This window comes from Caretta caretta, chromosome 1 (assembly GCF_965140235.1).
Source record: "Caretta caretta isolate rCarCar2 chromosome 1, rCarCar1.hap1, whole genome shotgun sequence".
Lineage (NCBI taxonomy): Eukaryota > Metazoa > Chordata > Testudines > Cheloniidae > Caretta > Caretta caretta.
This window is the reverse complement of record NC_134206.1, coordinates 268,397,483-268,417,310: the sequence shown is the minus strand read 5'-3', so window position 1 is coordinate 268,417,310 and position 19,828 is coordinate 268,397,483. Positions and strand designations below refer to the sequence as shown.

The following is a 19,828-nucleotide window of genomic DNA, read 5'->3' as shown; positions in this document are numbered from 1 at the left end:
TTTCCCTACAAGTTTTTTCCCTCTTTCTTAGGATGAAAATTTAGCATAGTTTTTGTATAGTTCATCTGAAGAAATTTCAAGGCTCTTCTGCATTTAAGTCCTTGAGTTCTTCAATCCAGCTGCCTCCTTTAACTAATTCCCTTAACTTTCCAAAATTTGGCCTTTTGAAATAAAATATCATAGTTGACCATATGGTTTTGATTATACTTCCATTTAATGTAACCTGAATCAACTCGTGATCACTCAAACCAACATTATTTCTACGACCAGCTCTTCTATGATGTCCTCATTACTTATTAAATCCAAGTCTAAAATTGCATCAGCTCTTGTGGTTCAGTGAGGATTTGATGAAGAAAACTGTCATCTATCACATCGCAGAATAACTGAGCCCCACCAGTCTTAGTAGCATTTATTCTCCAATCTGTTTCCAGGAAGTTAGTTTCCCATTGTGACACAATTCCCAAAAGTATTTATTAAGGCTGTCAATTAATTGCAGTTAACGTCTGCGATTAACTGAAAGCAAAATTAATGCATTCATTTTTTTAAAGGGTGCCAATCACATACCTGCAGGCGGGGCAGGAGCCATCCCCAGCAGGAGGCTAAAGCCCCAGCCCACAGCTCTGGAGCCAGCGGAGATACTCGAGCAGCCCCAGCCCACAGCATCCTGGGCAGTAGGGGGACTGGAGCAGCCCCAGCCTGCTGCTTCACAGGCGGCGGAGGGGCTGGAGCAGGCTAGCACTGGAGGTGATGGCAGGGCTGGAGCAGCCCCAGCATGCAGCTTCCTGGGCAGAATGAGGGCTGGAGCTCCACACCCCACCGGTGGCCGGAGTCCTGAGCAGGGCTGAATCCCAGAGAGCCCAGCCCTGACCCTATATTTGAAAATATAGAAAACCCCCCAAAAATTTATATAAATGGTGTTCTAATATTGTTTAACAGTGCAATTAAAACTGCAGTTAATCATGATGAATTTTTTTAATCACTTGACAACCCTAGTATTTATTTCTCTAATAATATTAGATTCATTACTATTCATATACGAATCTGACCCTGGGATGTATAGCAGACCTCTAACACTATCCCAATAAAACCTCTTTCACAATCCTTCCCCAAAGTGATTTTGACCCAGACAGATTCTGTTTTGTCCATACTATTCGTATGTCTTTACAGTTTACTGCTTCATTGACATACAGTGCTACCCCACCACCTTTACCTTTGTTCTCATCTCTTCTAAACAGTGCATACACTTCAATACCTATGTTCCAGTCATGAATGCTATTCCACGAGGTTTCTGTAATCCCTCTAATAACTGGTTTGACCTGCACCTGTAGTTCTAGTTCCTCTAGTTTTTTGCCCAGACTCGCTGCATTTGTGTACAAGCATTCCAGTTTCCCTCAGACCTCATCCAGTTTTCTAGCTTGTGGTGTTCCATTATCTCTTGTTATATCTTCCATTAGCTGATTTTGCAGCTCCTGTGTATTGAAACCAATCATGGAGTTTTCACATGTTTTTCCCAACCTTCTCCCCTCATCTCCTAGTTTAAAGCCCTTACCAGTCATGCCAGCCTCGAGCCCAGAACGTTAATATCTCAGGTACTCAAGTGGAGTCCCTCAGTTGAGTTCAACACTATTTCTATAAATGCCTTCCAGTGGTCGATCATCCCATAACCTTCCTCCTAGCCCAGTCCTTGACCCATATATTTACCTTTATTATCTTGTTACACCTTCGCTCTCCTTCTCTAGGAACTGGAGTTATTCTGCTGAAAATCACCTGAGTTTCCGCTTCTTTAAGCGCCTTACCCAGTCGAGCGTAGTCTTCCTTGATCTATTCCGATCGGTATCTAGCAGAGTCATTTATCCTGACATGCAGCACAATCAGTGGATTTTTCCCCACTCGCATCAGGATCTTCTTCAGCCTCACGTCCACATCTCGTATCCTTGCTCCTGGGAGACTGCACACTCTTCTGTCCTCTGGATCTGGTCTGGTCACAGCCCTTTTGTTTCTTCTGAGTATGGAGTCCCACATAACATAGACCTGTCTCTTCCTGGTATTGGTATGAATCTGTTGTATGTTCTCTCGCAGTCCTCTGTGCATCATCCTCCCATTTTTCCTCAGGTTCCAGTCCCTGGCTATCTCATTCCTCTCTTCAGCATCTTTTGCCTGTTTCTTGTCCCTGTCCCTCAGTGTAGTGGAGGGAAAATGTAGCTGTGTATGGAATAAAATAGCCTTTGAAAGGGAACTTGCCTAAATTTTGCTGATAATTATTCTATTCCTCATTAAATAATACTATGGAAAAGGTTTTTTAAAAATTGGAAATACACTACTCTTCAAGTACCCTCCACCACAACCATTACCTGAAGATCTTGACTGAAACCAAAATATGGTGATCCTTAGATTTGGGAAATCCAAATTTTCAGAATTTATTACAAATTCTGATTTCCTTGTACCTTAAATGTAATATTCATTATTAGATTATTTTTTAAAATCTGTTTCATTATCATTCTTATTCCCTTTCAACGCAACAAGAAAGGGAAAACATAGAAAAGCCAAATTTAAATTACGTTGGTCCTGCTTTAGTTGGCATCTCAAAATTCCCTTGAACAATCTTTTGTTGAGGATCAATAGCTCTGAGTAGGGAAGTGTAGTTTAGATTAAGCAAGGGTTCTGCATTATCACAAAAGTAAATATGAGAATGTTTGGCAAGATGATGGAAGGATATGGTTTCTTCTTCCCATCCTGAGTCAGGGAAACTCAGGAATGAAATATTTTGTTGTACGGTCTTCCTTGATCAGACTTTGAAGTGTCTCCCCTTCTTCCTCAAAATCATTATTTGTTTCTTGAAAAGGTCCTTAATATGTCCAAGTAATCTGATTCTCGTGATCTATAGACCTAGAATTCCTCATTTTAATATAGACTCCAGCAAACAGTTATCCACATGGAGGATAAAAGGAAAAAATATTAATATATAATTTTTTTTGTCTTTGGGATTTAAAATTAAAATACTACTACTATTTGACAACCAAATGATTGTGTCCTTTATACATTCAAAATTTTGTACACTAAATAGTGAAGAACCTGAATAGAAACACAATTGTACCCAAAGACAAATTTATTTTCATATTTTTTTAATTCGTCTGTCACCACACACACAATCTTCCTGTCACTGTTTAAATTTTTCATCTCAAGCCTAAATTGTAACCTGTGATAATATTTTAAAGAATAATTATAACCCTCCCCAGATTTCACTTTTAGCAGTTCAGGGACATTCTTATTGTTCCTGTGGTCTCTGATCTGAGCTCCAACTTTGTAAAGAATAGATATTTAAAATTCTGGGCACGCATTCAATGAGATTATAAACATTTTCAAGGTAAAAAAAATGTAGTCTGAACTATTTGGCAATTTTCCCTTTATTATAAGGAACGCTTGAAATAAGAAAATTGAGAACATAGCAATTTTATGCCTCGTAGAGTATTCTGAAATTAGCTCAGAGTACTGTAGGCCTAAGATTTCAGTGTGTGTTATATTCTGCCTATGTAGGTGTTTAAAGCGAAAAGTGGAGAGAAGCTTCTCGAAATAAAGGCTCATGATGATGAAGTACTTTGCTGCACTTTCTCTGTAGATGACAGATTTGTTGCAACTTGTTCAGTGGATAAAAAAGTGAAGGTAAGGCAATGGTGGTGAGCACTTTTCCTCAGAGTAGAACAAGTAATTCTGTTTCTAAACTTGAACCAATTTAACTTGAACCAATTTTAAGATCTTTTGTTTATACCTTATGTGGAGAACAAGTATTATAGGTACTGTTTTTCAACTTGAAAATATTTTTAAATGACATGCTTTTATTTTAGATGTGCTTAATGTAAAGCATAGTTTTGTGTAAAGCATAATTTACTATCGTATTATCTTATAAGATGATTCTGTAGTCTAACTGGATCATAATAATATCTGAGTGTGTGAACAGAATCATTACAACATGAGTGACATCAGTATCATAATATCTTCCTTCGTGCTTGTTGCCGGTATTGTTTCACTTGCTTCTGTTTGTCTTGTTTGGTTTTTTAGGCTGCTTCTGTATATTTCTTTAGTATTGTAGTAGGATCATATATGAAACTCGGATCTTTTACTCAAGAATGTTTTCTAAAGTCACCTCGGTTTTTCAAATGTTTCAACAAGGTGCAGGCCTGTCCATTTTAGTAATACCCTAAGACTATATTTTGGCAAGAGTGAATTGATGTGAAAAGATAGTTCCAAGCATCTTGTTGGGATCATATTTTTAGTAAAAGCTTATTGTCAGACCACTGTTATTTTTAAAAGCATCCTCTATTTTCCTCTCTTAGCCACAAATTGTTATTACTTGGACATAACAATATTTTTCATTTTTTAATGTAAAAATTTCACATTTTCCCCATCTTCTTTCAAATATTACTGGGAGAAATACTGTTAAATAGTTACAAACTTATGAGAAAAGTGCATTTAATTTATATTAAATATTCCAGCATAGTTGTAAAAAATATCCAACAAAAACACACCCTGTTGTTTTTAATAACTGTATAGAATATATTTCAAACAGTTTTTTTTGGTTGTTTAAATCAATTCTGTTTAGATCTGGAACTCAAGAACAGGTCAGCTTGTACAGGTATACGAAGAACATGTAGAACAGGTCAACTGCTGCCAGTTTAACAACAGAAATGATCAACTTCTCTTAGCCACCTGCTCAAATGATACTTACATCAAAGTAAGTGGGAAATGCTGAGATTATTTTTATGCTGCTTACTATTAAAAATGAATTGTTGTAAGTGTACATGCACTTTATAATCACCTTAAAACAAGTTCCTTGACTCAAAAAGCTGACTCTGTAAGTTATTAGATAAGACAAACGTATGACACAACACATGACAACAATGCAGGTAAGGAAGAATATAGTAATAATTCATCAGAAGGTAGGTAGAATTCTTAGAAGTGGGTTTTTACAGGGGCTACCGAGAAGGTGGAGTGGCACTTAGCTTAGAGAACAAGGATGCTTCCCCAGCAGTAGGGGACAGTATGCTAAAAGGTCTGACAATGAGAGTTTGGGAAAAGGCTAATGGAAAAGATTGGGAATGGAGTAGTGATAAGAGCAGAAAGTTTGGAGAAGGAAAGATTATGTGTGATCTTCTAATTCAAGATCCTGATCCTTCCTTAGATGTCAGAGTGTACAAAAAGCTATTGAAGAGGCTCCAGGGGGAAGAGGGTTATGGTGAAGTAGCAAAAGAAATAGATGTTTTTAGCAACTGCATTTTGGAATGATTGGGAGCGGTGGGTGGAAGAAGTGAATCAAAAAAATCAGAAAGGTAAACTGTAGTAATTAAGGCAAAAATGACCAATGCGTGGAAGATTATTTTAGCTATTGCGTTGGATTATAACTATAATAAAAAGAGGAACCAAATGACTTAAGAGACTGGAAATGAGAAAGAGATGGACGAATCAGATGACACCTGGGTTGCAGAAAATAAGAATTGATAGTAAAAAGTAGTTGTTGACAGAGGTGAGTCAGATGACAAAGATTAGAAGAGATTCAGTTTTGGAGAGACTGTGTTTAAGATTGTACTTGGACATCCTAGAGCAGGGGCTGGCAAACTTTTTCGCCTGAGGGCCGCATTGGCTTTCTGAAATTGTATGGAGGGCTGGTTAGGGGAGGCTGTGCCTCCCCAAACAGCCAGGCATGGCCCGCCCCCCGCCCTGTATCTGACCCCCTCCTGCTTCTTGCCCCCGACAGCTCCCCCAGGACCCTGCCCCATCCACCCTTCCATGTCCCCTGACGGCCCTCCGCCGCCCCATCCAAACCCTCCCCTTCCTGATGGGGGCCCCCCCAGGACCCCTGCCCCCATTCAACCACCCTGTCCTCTGACTGCCCTGACCCCTATCCACACCCCCGCCCACCACCCCCAAACTCCCCTGCCCTCTATCCAAACACCCCCTTGCCCGCCGCTCCCTGCCTCCTTACTGCGCTGCCTGGAACACTGGTGGCTGGCACCGCGGCTGCACCAGGACAGGCAGCCATGCAGCACAGAGCACCGTCCGGCCGGGATCTGTAGCTGCACTGCCCCAGGAGCTCACTGCAGGGGGGACAGAGGGAGAGGGGCCGGGGGCTAGCCTCCTGGGCCAGGAGCTCAGGGGCCAGGCAGGATGGTCCCACGGGCCGGATGTGGCCCGCAGGCCATAGTTTGCCCACCTATGTCCTAGAGGATATGTCTGAGGGGACTCTTGAGATATGAAGTATGACCATTTGGGACAGGCTGGAGTGATAGATTTAGATGTTTCCTCTCTAAAAGTAGTAATAACCATGGGAATGGATGAGGTGTTAGGATAGTGGCCAAGATTTTCATGTGACTAGTGACTTTGTATGCCTCAATTTTTGAGATACCTTAAAGGGATCTGATTTTTTCAAAAAGTGCTCAACACCTACCCACTTATTAAAAATTCAGGCCCTTTTAAGGTATCTCAAATTGGGCACCCAAAATTACCAAGTCACTCTTAAAGTATCTTGTCTGATGCACTAGAGAAGACCGAGGGCAGAAACCTAGGTAGTGCCAATACAAAGGACAAAAGGAAGAAAGAAGAGCTGCTAAAGGTAATGCTGAAAGGCCAGTTAGGATGAGAATTGAGAGAGATCATAGACTCAGAGAAATGAGGAGAGTGATATCAAAAAGTTTAAAAGTCAGCAGACAAAGAAAAATTATAGTGTCCTTTTGATTTAGTTAGCAGGTCATTAAGGGTGGATACAGTAGAGTACATTAATAGGATGTAAGACTATTTGAGGGGATCAGATTGAGTTTAGGAATTGTTAATAAACTGCTCCTGAACTTGGAAGACAAGAGGAAGATAAGATAAAAGGGAGGTAGTTTTAAGAAGCATTGGGATCAAGGCAAACTTTCCATACCCTCTCTCTCTCTCCCTCAAGGGCCTTGTCTTCATTACGGGGGAAAAAAAGCATGTTCTTAGTTTGAGTTAGTTAATTCAAGAGAATTGAAAACTTGAAAACTTGAGGTAAATCCTAGTGAAGACCGGTAATTTTTAGTTTTCACATGAGTTGGTAGGTCAAGGTAAGACATTTGGAAATCTCAGCCTAAAAGTTCAGGTAACTTAAAAAATGAGTGTTGCCACTGGCTTCCCTGTGTTGCTGTGAATGTGAAGAAAAATCTGAATTAAAGCTTTTCTTCAGTTTTTGAACGTGGATTCCTGTTTTGGGTAGGAAAGTTTTTGATGTTCTTAGCTTTAGATTGGTTTTTGGTTAAACAGCAGTTGTGTTGTGTTTACATTTTATGCAGCTTTGGAATTTGAACAAAAAGCATTGTCGAAATACAATGTTTGGTCACTTAAATTCTGTCAGTCACTGCAAATTTTCACCAGATGACAAATATGTGGCTAGTTGCTCAGCAGATGGAACATTAAAGGTATGCTTTGTAAATAACCAGTCTGTTTTTTATAATGGAAATTTATATTTTAACACTGTGTTGTATTCAGTAATCTCAAAACCTTTTACAAATGTTAATGAATTAAGCCTAGTATTTTCACTGTGAGGTAGCTCAGTGGCATTCCTATTTTAAAGATGAGAAACCAAGGATCCAGAGGTTAAATGGCTCACTAACGGTCACAGAATAATTCTGTGTCATAGATGGAAATAGAACTCAGGGTGTCTCATTTTTAGTCCTTTATCTTCACCATCCTTCCTGTCATGTAACTTTTCTAACTGAGAGAATGATTTTTGGGATACATTTTTAAATCATATGTGTGTAATAGAAGATTTAGATTTATTGGAAAAGAGATCTGACATATAAAAATATATCTTCAATAAGATAGTCAGGAATTCCTAACATTCATTGTATTCTTGAATTTAATGTAATTTTACACAAACCAGCTGAAGCAAAGCGGTTTTTTTGTTTTTTTTTTTTGTTTGTTTGTTTTTTGGGGGGTTAAGGTAGCTCTTTTCCCCAATACTGTAATGTTTTCTTCTTTTAAAAAAGGAGGTATAGTTGCCAATTACGACGTAAAGCTTGTACCATTTTAGAATCACTGTTCAAAGAAGCTTTAATCTTGCCATAAGAGAGCTAAATCAGGAATGTTAAAGAGCTGCTAGTGCTATTGTAGCTGCTGTTAAAAAATAAAAGTTAAAAGTGGTTGAGTTTGTTTTTCGTGAATGCATCAATGAGATCTGGGGACCGAGCTTGAAAAATATATCAGAAACCTTTTTAGCTGGTAGGTTTAAATACTGGCTAGAGGCTGAGTGTCTGTCTGTATCCTCCTTAGCTGAGTCCAGGTACAATATCCTGGCCAGAAACCTGGAATTCTCCCTGATTGGAAGTAGTCCCGCCATAAAACAGTCCCCATCTTTCATGTCAGCTTTGGCTTGTGGTTACTTGGTGCTCTTCCCAAACCTAGGCAGCTGGGAAGAAGTGAAAGCTTTGCTTGCTTGCTTACTTCTTGCCCTTTTCTCCCAGCTGTTAGGGAAAAATTGTTGCTGTTTCTTGTCTTTCTCCCCCACTTCTTTCCTTTTTCTGTTCTACCACTGTGCCAGCCGAGAGGAGTTTTAACTTTTCTCTTGTCTCCACCCCTTGCTGCTGTGATTGGGGCAGGATCCCTTGATTCTTCTGTGCTACTTGTATGCTTCTGTGGGAACAAAGAACAATCACTTTGGATAGCTGCTCAGAGAAACTATACAAAGAAGCCAGCCAGGTGGGCGTTGTTAATTCTGTAGCATGCTTCAGGGAAGCAGGACATTTTAAAAGCAAAATACTCACAAAGAATGAGTGCCAGCAAACTATTCCAACATCAACTCATTCAGTGCAAGTTTATATACATAATTCCTTTAGTATCTCATTTCGGTACACCAGTCCCCCTTGTGCTGAGCTTCTTACACAACGTAAAGTTAAACTTGCCTGCTGCAGACAGATCTAATTTGGGTGTCATATAGTCCATCTTGAGAGCAGTTTAATCATGGTCACACTTCAGAATAATAATGTCAGTACAGTAAACTACCCTTGAAAAATGTGCCTAGTTTACTAGGACTCCATTTATATCCAGTATGTATTTTTTGACATGGACACATATTCATTCTAACCATTCTAAGAATTTTCAGTCTGTATTTTTGAATTCTTGCATTTACAATGAAGCACTTGATATGCTGTGACATAATCTTTAGTTTCAAACGTTAGTTTCAATATATTTTCTTCTTTTAAGACTCCAGTGCTGGAGAACAATTTGTTTACCTTCATCTATCATTCATCTTTCTGGCGAGGGAAGTTCAAATTCTACACCTTAACCTCTGAATATTCAGCCTGTGATTTCACTTCCTGAGAGCACATAGCAGAAGATATGAAAGCCACATCTTTTACTATATCAGAAAAATCAGTCTAATCTGCCTCTTTCTTTTAGTTAATACTGTGCAGCATTGTCTGCTATTTGTGCAATTGTATGCTCAAAAGTGGAGGATCCCTTTTTGCCAGTGCTCTACTTCAGTACAGTCAAGGTCAAAGTCACATATATGTGTTACTACTCTGGGGTGGAGGATTATCTGTGTTTGTTGTTCTACAGGTAAAGTTAATTTGAGTTCTTGCAAATAAAAATCTCACTTCCGTCACAGGGCTTAGGTGACTACTGTTATGTTATTACTTAAATTGTCTAGAATTGTGTGTGCTTTATTTCTATTTTGGGGCTTATTGTTGATGATAAATATTCTCATTTAGCCATAAAGGGAAATCTAGATAAATAACTTTTGTAAAAAGAAAAAAGTTGCTCACAAGGTTTGGCTATGATGTTTAATAAACTACCATTCACTTGTGAGTATCTCAACAAAAGTTGGATAAATGTCAGGTAAAGAAGGGAGTTTGATAGTACATCTGGTAGAATTTTAGGGTTACCATAGGCAATTGTATTTTCTCAGTTTCTAAAAGTCAATAGTAGCTGGCCTATAGTTTTACTATGACCTCAGTGCTTCCCACTGAAGGGATTGTGTCGATAGTTTTAAAATAATAGATTGATAGGAAAAAAATATATAAAATATGCAAACAGATACACAAGTATAATATTTGAATATGGAAGTTTTGATGGAAAAATTGCAACTAAGTCCCCATGGAATGTGTAAAATAAGTTTATGTAGACATTCAGTACAAAGTTTTTCAATTACCAAACTGGAAATTTCTTCAAAACATTTTAATTTAATACAAAATAGTCTTGTACATAATGGCGTATATATTAAACATCCTGCCTAAGGAACGTATGTTGTGCTGTTTTTACTTTGTGGTGTGGACATGAAAAACTACAATAAATGTAATCCATAAACGAAAACGTTTTCTGTTAGGGATTATAAAATAGTCTTGCATTTTAAACCCAGAAATGTTAGGTTTTTCTCTGACATATGTTTATAATAACTTTGAGGGAAAACTGCTTTGTGCAATTTTAATATTTAATAGCTAAACATAACCTATAACTAAATGCATTTCAAAAGCAACAAAGATTAAAGTGTATTACATTATGTTTTCCCCTGTCTTTTTTGGGGGGGAGGACAGGTGAGGTAAGGCATATAAGATCTTTTAATCTTTCCTTAAAAGTCAACATTTCAGACTTGCAATAATTTTGTTGATCTTTTCTGAAATTCTCCCAATTTTGCAATACCTTTCTGGTACACAAATGCTGAGAACTGAGTATGCTTTCAAGTGCAATCTCAACACAGCAGTTTAGAGGGGCGATCTTCTTTTCGCTCTGACCTGTTTGCATACAGGAATGTACAGCAACATTCTAGTTGATCTTGAAAATTAAATTAAAAATATTGTATGTGCTTTTTCATACTGTAATCGGTTAATGCTAATTTCTGTCATCTATACTAATTGGTTTTTAAGGCTGATTTTAATATATTTGTTCTTGAAGCTTTGGGAAGTGTGTTCAGCAAATGAACTGAAAACTATTGATATAAAAGACTTCTTCAGAAATGCAGATGAACACCAAGATGATGTGGAAGTGTTAGTGAAGTGTTGCTCCTGGTCAGCAAATTGTGCTACAATAATGGTGGCAGCCAAAAACCGGCTTTTAGTAAGTACTTCATAATATTCAAACTCTTATTTCTTCCTGTGTTCTGTTTTGTTTTACTATACATATACAATGATGAGGTCTAAATTAGCTGTTACCACTCAAGAAAGAGATCTTGGAGTCATTGCAGATAGCTCTCTGAAATCATCCACTCAATGTGCAGCGGCAGTCAAGAAAATGAACGGAATGTTGGGAATCATCAAGAAAGGAATAGTTAATAAGACAGAAAATATCATATTGCCTCTATATAAATACATGGTACGCCCACACCTTGAATACTGCATGCAGATATGGTCGCCCCATCTCAAAAAAGATGTATTGGAATTGGAAAAGGTTCAGAAAAGGGCAACAAAAATTATTAGGGGTATAGAACTGCTTCCATATGAGGAGAGATTAATAAGACTGGGACTTTTCAGGTTGGAAAAGAGGCGACTAAGGGGGGATATGATAGAGGTCTATAAAATCATAATACAAGAACAAGGGGCCACCAAATGAAATTAATAGGTAGCAGGTTTAAAACAAACATAAGAAAGTTATTTTTTCACGCAACGCACTGTCAACCTCTGGAACCCCTTGCCCCAAAAGTTGTTGTGAAGGCCAGTACGAGAACGGGGTTCAAAAGGGAGCTAGATAGGTCCATCAATGGCTATTAGCCAGGATGGGCAGGAATGGTGTCCCTAGCCTGTTTGCCAGAAGCTCAGATAGGGTGACAGGGCATGGATCACTTGATGATAACCTGTCTGTTCATTCCCTTTGGGGCATCTGCCATTGGCCACTGTCAGAGGACAGGATACTGGGATTGATGGACCTTTGGTCTGACCCAGTATGACCGTTCTTACGTTATTAGTCAAATTAAAAAAATACTTTGTTACCAGCAGGAGAGTGGGGTGGGGGGAGAAAAAACCTTTTGTAGTGGTAAACACCCATTTTTTCATGCTTTGTGTGTATAAAAAGATCTTCTATACTTTCCACAGTATGCATCCGATGAAGTGAGCTATAGCTCACGAAAGCTTATGCTCAAATAAATTAGTTAGTCTCTAAGGTGCCACAAGTACTCCTTTTCTTTTTGCGAATACAGACTAACATGGCTGTTACTCTGAATCCTGTTCTTACAAATTCCAGGGCCAGAAGGGACCATTTGATTATCTAGTCTGACCTGAATAACAGAGGTCATAGAACTTCTCCAAAATATTTCTCAGAACGTATATTTTAGAAAAACATCCAATCTTGATTTAAAAATGGTCAGTGATGCAAATCTACAGTGCCCCTTGGTAAATTGTTCCAATGGTTAATTACTATAACTATTTAAAATACATGCCTTATTTCTAGTCAGAATTTATCTAGCTTCAGCTTCCAGCCATTGAATCATATTATAGCTTTCCTTGATAAATTAAAGAGCCCATTATTAAATATTTGTTCCCTGTATAGATACTTACAGACTATAATCAAGTCACCCTTTAATCTTCTCTTTGTTAAGATCAAAGAGTTCAATCACTGTGAGGCATGTTTTCTAATCCTTTAATCATTCTTGTGGCTGTTCTCTGAACTCTCAAATTTATCAATATCCGTCTTAGAAGGATAGCTTCCATTAGCCAAAATACCAACACTAAAACTACAGCACTAAGACAAATACTAACACAAAATCCAAATTCCTTTCTAAATACAATATTTTGCAACGTAATTTATGCCAACAATTACTGCGGGGACTTTATACTAACTTGCATGCTTCTCCTGTCCGCCTTCCTTCCCCCCCCCCATACTGATATCAGCAGGGTTTGAACTCATAGTTTTCAGATTCTTTTCAGAGACCTGTTCCACTTTAGCCATCGGAATAACTGGTGAGAGAGAAAGCATGCTGATATGTGGATGCAACACACTGCCAGAGGGTTACATAATACTTATGCAACACAGAGGAGTGTTGGGCATCAGGGTTCTTGGTTTTTCTTTCTAGCTCTGGAAGCAGATTGTGTTCTAGGGTTACAGACAGCATAGCCAACATCCTTGCTTAGGTCATTTGTAGGGACTGAATCCAGGACTTCTGGATGAGTATCTTCTATTTGAGCTCTGGGGACTGTGGAGAAACACCAGCATAGTTTAGAGAGCCCCAGAGGCCTGAGTTACAGGAGCCTCCCTGGGCATTTGAAAAACTGCTCCTCCTCTGAGCCTTCTATGGTAGCTGCAGTAGAGGGGAAGCAAAGCAACTAGTCGGATGTAAAACTAGTTTGAAAGTCTTGGTGACAACAGCAGGAGGAGGAAAGACCTAACCCCGCATAAGCTTGCTCCTCCTTCCTGGCCCCTTCGAATAATCTGTGGAGGAGCAGCAGCAAAAGGCCAGGTTCTCTTTGTGCACAGAGGGAGTTGCAGATGGATGAAAGTGGCCGGCAGGCCGTAGGTGTGACACCCTGCAACTAGTGGGTATAGAGAGACATGGATTACATTGTAAATGTGCTCCATGAAGGGAAAGGCATAACTGTGTTTGTGAACTATTAAATTATGATAGCCTGCTTAAAGGCATTTGAGGGAAGCTAGAAACCATGTCAAATCACTGTGGATTGAGTCAGGACATGATTCAAAGTCTAATTTTGCCATTATGTAATAATTAGTATTAAACTCAATTTTTTAAGGCTCTTACAATAGAGTTATTAAAGAAGTTCAGGATTAAAAATTGTCGTAGGAATAGCCTTCTGTTTGTTAGTTTTGATAAAGCATTCAGCCTTTAAGTTCTGGTATGCAGAAATAAGATACTTTCAGAATTAGTTGTACAACTCAAAAATGGCTTTAATTTATAAAATGGACTATCAGATTTAATTTAATATTTGGTGATTTGAAAAAAGGAAATGACTGAAGAAAAGTTACAATTTTACAGCATGTTGACTATAGTTAAGAGCCAGTACTAATGCAGAGTTCTTTCCTTTAAGAATTGGCTGCATCATACAAATATTTAAAAGAAAAATTTTCATTTACACAGTATCCTAAGAGTACCTGTAAAGCCAATGTAGCATGTTTTGAGGTCAAAAGTAGTATATATTTTAAATATTCTATACTCTCAGGGGAATTCTGTGCGCAGAATTCATATCCCTCGCAGATTTTTTTGCTTCCCTGCAGAAAAATGACTTTCTGATAGGGAAGGAAAGGGAAGCCGCAAGAGCGGTCACGCGTCTGTCCCCAGCAGTGTGGGCAGCTGGTGGAGAGGTAAATCACTGCAGGGGATAGGGATGCCCTGGCTGGTGGCTCCTACTCTGCTCCTGGCTCAGCTGCTAGTCTCTGCTGAGCTAAGGGAGGACAGGACTTGCTCTTTCCCTGCAAGGAGCAGCTGGGGCTGGGGGAGACATACCTCCAAAATACTCCCCCGACTGCAGGAAGCTCTGCAGCACCTCCACCCCCTACTTCCTTCCCCATTGTTCCTCAGCCATGGCGGGAGGGGTCACTGTACAGGGAGTTGCTCCCCTGTCCACCCAACCCCTGTGCATCTGGATGCCCCCATACCTAGACCCCCCACCCACCTAAATCCCACTGCTGAGCCTCCCACACCTGAACCCCAATCCTGGCAAGCCTTACCTCTTGCATCTGGAGCCCATATGCACCCAGATCAGTCCTCCCGCACCCAGACCCACTGAACCCCAACCAGCTGCACCCAGACACCCACCCTACCAAGCCCCAATCTCCCAGCATCTGGGACCCCCCTCCTCCCGCTGAATCCCACATGCCCGCCCCCTCCCCCCCCCCCGAGCCTCATCTCCCATGCTGAGGCCCAACCACTATCACCTGAACCCCCTCCCCCCCAGAGTCCCATTGCCCCTGCATTGAACCCCCCCAATGAGCCCGTACATCCAGATCCCTCCCTTGCACCTGGACACTCCCCCCTGGACACCCCTCCCCTCCCCCCCGCTGAGCCACCCGAACCTAGACTGCCCTGCACAGAACCCTCTCACCCCACACCTGGATCCCCCCACACTAAGCCCTACCACACTTGGATCCTGCTGGGCTGAGCGTGCCTGCCCACACCTGTTGTACCTGGCGCAGAGAGGCAGAGCCCTGGGGTGTTTCTGGGGCAGGCCTGGCCTTTGTGCTGTGTCAGGGTCAGGTGCAGCCTCACTGAGTCTGTGTCCTGGGGGAGGAGGGAAGCTGCAGGGTGATCTCTCATTCTGTGCAACCAGTGGCCTGTGTTCTTCACTGCCATGCTGGAGCCTCCACATTTATTTATTGACAGATAAAATTTGCAGCGTTTTAAAATATTGTGCACATATTTTTTTATTTTTTTTGGTGCACATTTCCTTCAGGAGTAATTATTGTATATTCAAGTGTGTATTTAAATGTGCTTTAAATAAATACTTGGATGATATAAGGTCTCTGAAAGAGGACTGGATCTGTTAATTTAAGGAACCGCATTTTTCCTAATTGGTGAATACATGTTGTTGAGTGCTTTAAACTACTACTAATGATCATAATTAACTACTTGCCAGCAGTAAAGTACATATACATCTTATACAGTTTTTACTGAGGAGCTATGTAATAGTCATGATGTTAATACAATATAATTATTAGAATTGTATATGTTTGCAGCTTCTTGATGTTATAACCAGTGACTTGTTAGCAGAAGTCCTTATAAGTCACCACAGTACAATCCAGTACTGTGACTTTTGTCCTGGCAATCAGTTGGTAGCAGTTGCTTTATCACATTATTCTGTTGAGGTAAGTGACTATCCTTGTTAACATAATTGAAATAGTCCTCCTGGGATACTATATGGAGAAAATGGAGTGTCTAAATCCATTAGTTTTGGACAGCTAGAACTTTCCAATAACTGCACATGTGCATATGTGTTCAAAATGAACTTAGTTAAGTATTCTTAGCACATAATGTAATATCTTAATTTCATTTTTCTATTTATTTTTTTACCCATTTTATTAGAGGTATAATTTTGAATGGTGAAATATTGTTTTTGAACTATACATATTTTTCATTTTGAACATGTTTATTTTTTATATTTTCACATAAGCTGCAAAATGAACATTTTATTTAACTGTACATGTTAAAAGCAAAATAAATCAGAAAAACTCAGTCTTCAAGAGATAATATAGTATAAAAGACTCTTGTACAATATACTGGTACACTATAGGGCTTTTTATGATTCAGCCAAGTGAAAAACACTAAGTGCATGGAATACTTACTTTATCCATTCTAGTCCCAAAACATTTAAGTATCATATTTTCTAAAACAGATACATTTAAGTCTACATTTGAGCACTACATGGATTGATTTAGTTATACAACTGAAAAGGCTGATCTTTCGAAAAATAAATATCTGTAATAAATAGTGACAGCAGAAGACAACTCCCTCTTACAGTTAGTATATTCAGGATGAGGACTGAAAGCAAATACTAGTAGAAAAAAATCGGTGTGTTCTTAAGTTATTGTATGTGCTTTGTGTTTCGTATTTAGAATTATACCTGGTGGTGATACAGTTGGATCTTCCTTTGTTATATTTTTGCTGTAGTTATGGAATACAGAATCCTTTTCAAAAGTAGCTGATTGCAGAGGACATCTGAGTTGGGTTCACTGTGTGACATTTTCTCCTGATGGATCTTTATTTCTGACATCGTCGGATGACCAGACAATAAGGGTAAGATAACTTATTTCCAGTTGTTTGGGCATATTTAAATGTTGTTACTTGTTTAGGATATGTACTTGTGTATAATACCTGTGCTATGTTTTTTGATCCCTAAATTCCTGTGATAAACTGCAGTGCTACCATTAGGAGAGGTAACCCTGTTCTTTTCCTTGTTGTTTCTTTCCCAACTTCCGTATGCATCCGATGAAGTGAGCTGTAGCTCACGAAAGCTCATGCTCAAATAAATTGGTTAGTCTCTAAGGTGCCACAAGTACTCCTTTTCTTTATTCATATTCTTGAAACTTCTTATGCGAATGAAATATATAATGCAATAGCTGGTACTTTCATTTTTTTAAATTATTTTCTTTGATTTCAAGTTAGGAGCTGGTGAACTTTGTGCATGTGACTTCTCTGAGTAGAAGTATAGGGGAGTCCGTCAGTATGGGAAAAATATCACTATTGCATTTTATCTGTTTGGATTGTACATCCCTTCCTAGTAGTCTAATAAATGAAACCCATTAAAAGTATTGAGCAGTTATTCTCAATGATTTAAAATTATTCCATTTATGAGTTTCTTACTTTTTGCTTGTACTCTTATTTATTGACTGAAAGTTTTATATCGTGTTCTTTATAGAACCTTTGAGAACGTTATTCTCTTTAACAGATTTGGGAGTCAAGTAAAGTGTGCAAGTCCTCTGCTGTTGTGTTAAAACGTGAACTAGATGTCGTGTTCCAGGATGATGAAGTGATGGTTTTAGCAATTCTCAATCAGAAGCATCTACAAGTAAGTGTATTTCTATATGGACTTCAATTCATAAGTCAATAATATGCCCGAGGGTCTCTGTAATCTACAAAAAAAAGCACATTAAGAATTTAAGTTATTTTTGTTTCTGATTTTAAGCATTTGGATCTGGCATGTAAATGGCTAATGTTCTGTAATTTACTCTTTAAATGATTGAATTACTGTACATTAGGTCCAGACAAAGGAGCTATGCCTATTTTAATGAGCAAGACCTGTTAAAGTTTGTGGGCTTTTTCCCTTGAAAAGGAAGATATGCAAATTGAAGCTGACTGCATGGGGAAGGGTAGAGGACCTTTTCTGTTATAAAATAACTGTTCTTTACGAGTTGTATACCTTTATGTTTTATTAATTTGGGGTACAATATTTCTGTATGAGCTAAAAATACAAATTGTTTATACTCTGGTGAAACTAAGCATACTAAATACTTTAAACACACACATGTAGCTGCCTTCACTTTTGTAATAGAAATATTTTTGAATTAACATGTAACCTTCCATAATTTTATGTCAAGTTATATCAGTTATGTGATGTGACATCCTGTAGAAGTGATGCATCAAGTGGCTAGTTTAGCTCATTTAGAACACTGACATGCTTAACTATAATAGCTTACAAGAAAACATGCTTATATTTATTTTTTGTTACAAAATGCTGTCCAGAATTTGTCAAAGTATTTTTCATATTAAATGTCAAAAATTCCTTTCACATAAGTATGTTGCAGTTTAACTTTTTTATTTTTTTAAAAGTCAGATCAGACAATTAAATATACTAAGTTGTTAATTAATGGCCTACCCTGTACAAATTTTTGCATCATCCTTATGCATGTATGTCTGAAATGCAGGTTGTCTTAAAAGATCCTGAATCCATCCTTTAAAAAAATGGACCCAAGCCACAAGGCTTGGATCCAAATTTTCTCATAGTTTTGGCATGTTTAGACCTATCTCTAATCCTTGAGCTATAAAATCCTAGAGTATCCAAAAAGTTCTAAAACAAAGGTAAATTGAAAGTAGAGCATAAATAGTGGGGTGAGCAGAATTAAATAATTTAGACTTTTCTCAACAGTTTCTTTAGGGATAAGTAGTAGCTGCAGAATGTGTTTACAAGACCCCAGTACATCTGACAAAATAGATAGGGTGGAACAGTCTGTCACTAACCCTTTCTGAATTCTTTCTTGCTGTGCTGGACACTTAACAGCAGCATAGGTATAATACACATTACGGACCAAATTTTGCCCATCCATGTGCAACTTGTCTTTCTGTGGGAGTTCTGCATGCAGGTGCACTAAGGAAACTGGACCCTAATGCAAACCATCTAAAAATCTTGCTTTCTGGGGATACACTAAGTGTTTATAGGCCATGGAAGAGACAGAATGAGGTAATCCTTGTAGCTGAAAGTATTTTTTTCAGCCTGTAAAATGCCTTTTCTACCCAAAGCAAATAGAAAATTTTAAAGCTTCAGGAATGACAAGTAGTGTTTTTTTTTACTCAGTAGACAATTGTTTATATGATTCCGGTGGTCTTTCAGCGTAAACTCTTGTGGGATCTGCAGAAGTGATGCATTTTAAAGCAATGGCACTAACTTTTATAGCTGTGAAAACTGAATGCCCATATTGCATGGCACCAGCAAGGTGATCTACATTTCCTGTGTAGTAATTCAGACTGTCAAATTCTACAAATTTTCTGCTGGTGAATGACAACTGTCTAATGTCAGCATTATCAATATTCTTATCTGAGAGCACTCAATGAAATAACGAGGAATCAGTATCTTCCCCCAATTCTAAGTTATTTATTCACCTATAATTAGTCTTCATTAAGCATTTATTTTCAAGTATAATTGTTTGAGTCTTATTGTCTCTGTACACATATGTACGTTTGTCTTCTGGCTTTTTAATATTTTGGGTTTTTTGACTTTCATTTTAACCATACCATTTCAAATGGAAGGTAGAATTCTGTGTTTCTTGATAAGGGAGTCAAAAACATTTTATGTGACATTATATGCACTTACTTTTTCTTTCAAGTTTTGCTTTTTTTTAGAGCCAAATGTTGCCTTCAGATCAATTCCATGAATCTCTAGATTGTGAATGAAGTAATTGAGAGACTGATAAAACATTTCCATACTTAATAACTTCTATCCTCCAAAAAATGTGGCATAGCACATATAAAACGCAGACACACATGGCCCTTTAGTCTGGTATTCTGTTTTAGAGGTTATTTTAAATTCTTTCAGGCTCTGTCTACAGTAGCCTTTTCTCTTCATATTTCCCACTGCTACAGCTTTACTCGTGGTGGCAGTAGTGTGAGTGCTAATGAAGATAGGTCTCCAGAGTTTTTAACCAGTGTTATCTAGACCTGCCTTTGACCAGGCGA

The 19,828-nt window shown here is 38.5% G+C and overlaps 1 protein-coding gene across 7 annotated transcripts in view; it reads left to right on the top strand.

Moving 5' to 3' along the window:
* APAF1 (apoptotic peptidase activating factor 1) overlaps positions 1 to 19,828 on the top strand; it is a 91,816-nt gene that overhangs the window by 45,000 nt on the left and 26,988 nt on the right. For 5 of the 7 annotated variants that reach the window (XM_048835489.2, XM_048835494.2, XM_048835495.2 and 2 more), the window contains 7 exons: positions 3,535 to 3,660; positions 4,598 to 4,729; positions 7,302 to 7,427; positions 10,897 to 11,058; positions 15,619 to 15,747; positions 16,550 to 16,675; positions 17,328 to 17,447. In XM_048835489.2, coding sequence (XP_048691446.2) covers positions 3,535 to 3,660; positions 4,598 to 4,729; positions 7,302 to 7,427; positions 10,897 to 11,058; positions 15,619 to 15,747; positions 16,550 to 16,675; positions 17,328 to 17,447 — 921 coding nt within the window. Of the gene's footprint in view, positions 1 to 3,534; positions 3,661 to 4,597; positions 4,730 to 7,301; positions 7,428 to 8,606; positions 8,707 to 9,210; positions 10,246 to 10,896; positions 11,059 to 15,618; positions 15,748 to 16,549; positions 16,676 to 17,327; positions 17,448 to 19,828 lie in introns of those variants that run through there. The other 2 variants (XM_048835498.2, XM_048835497.2) reach the window with 2 other exon arrangements.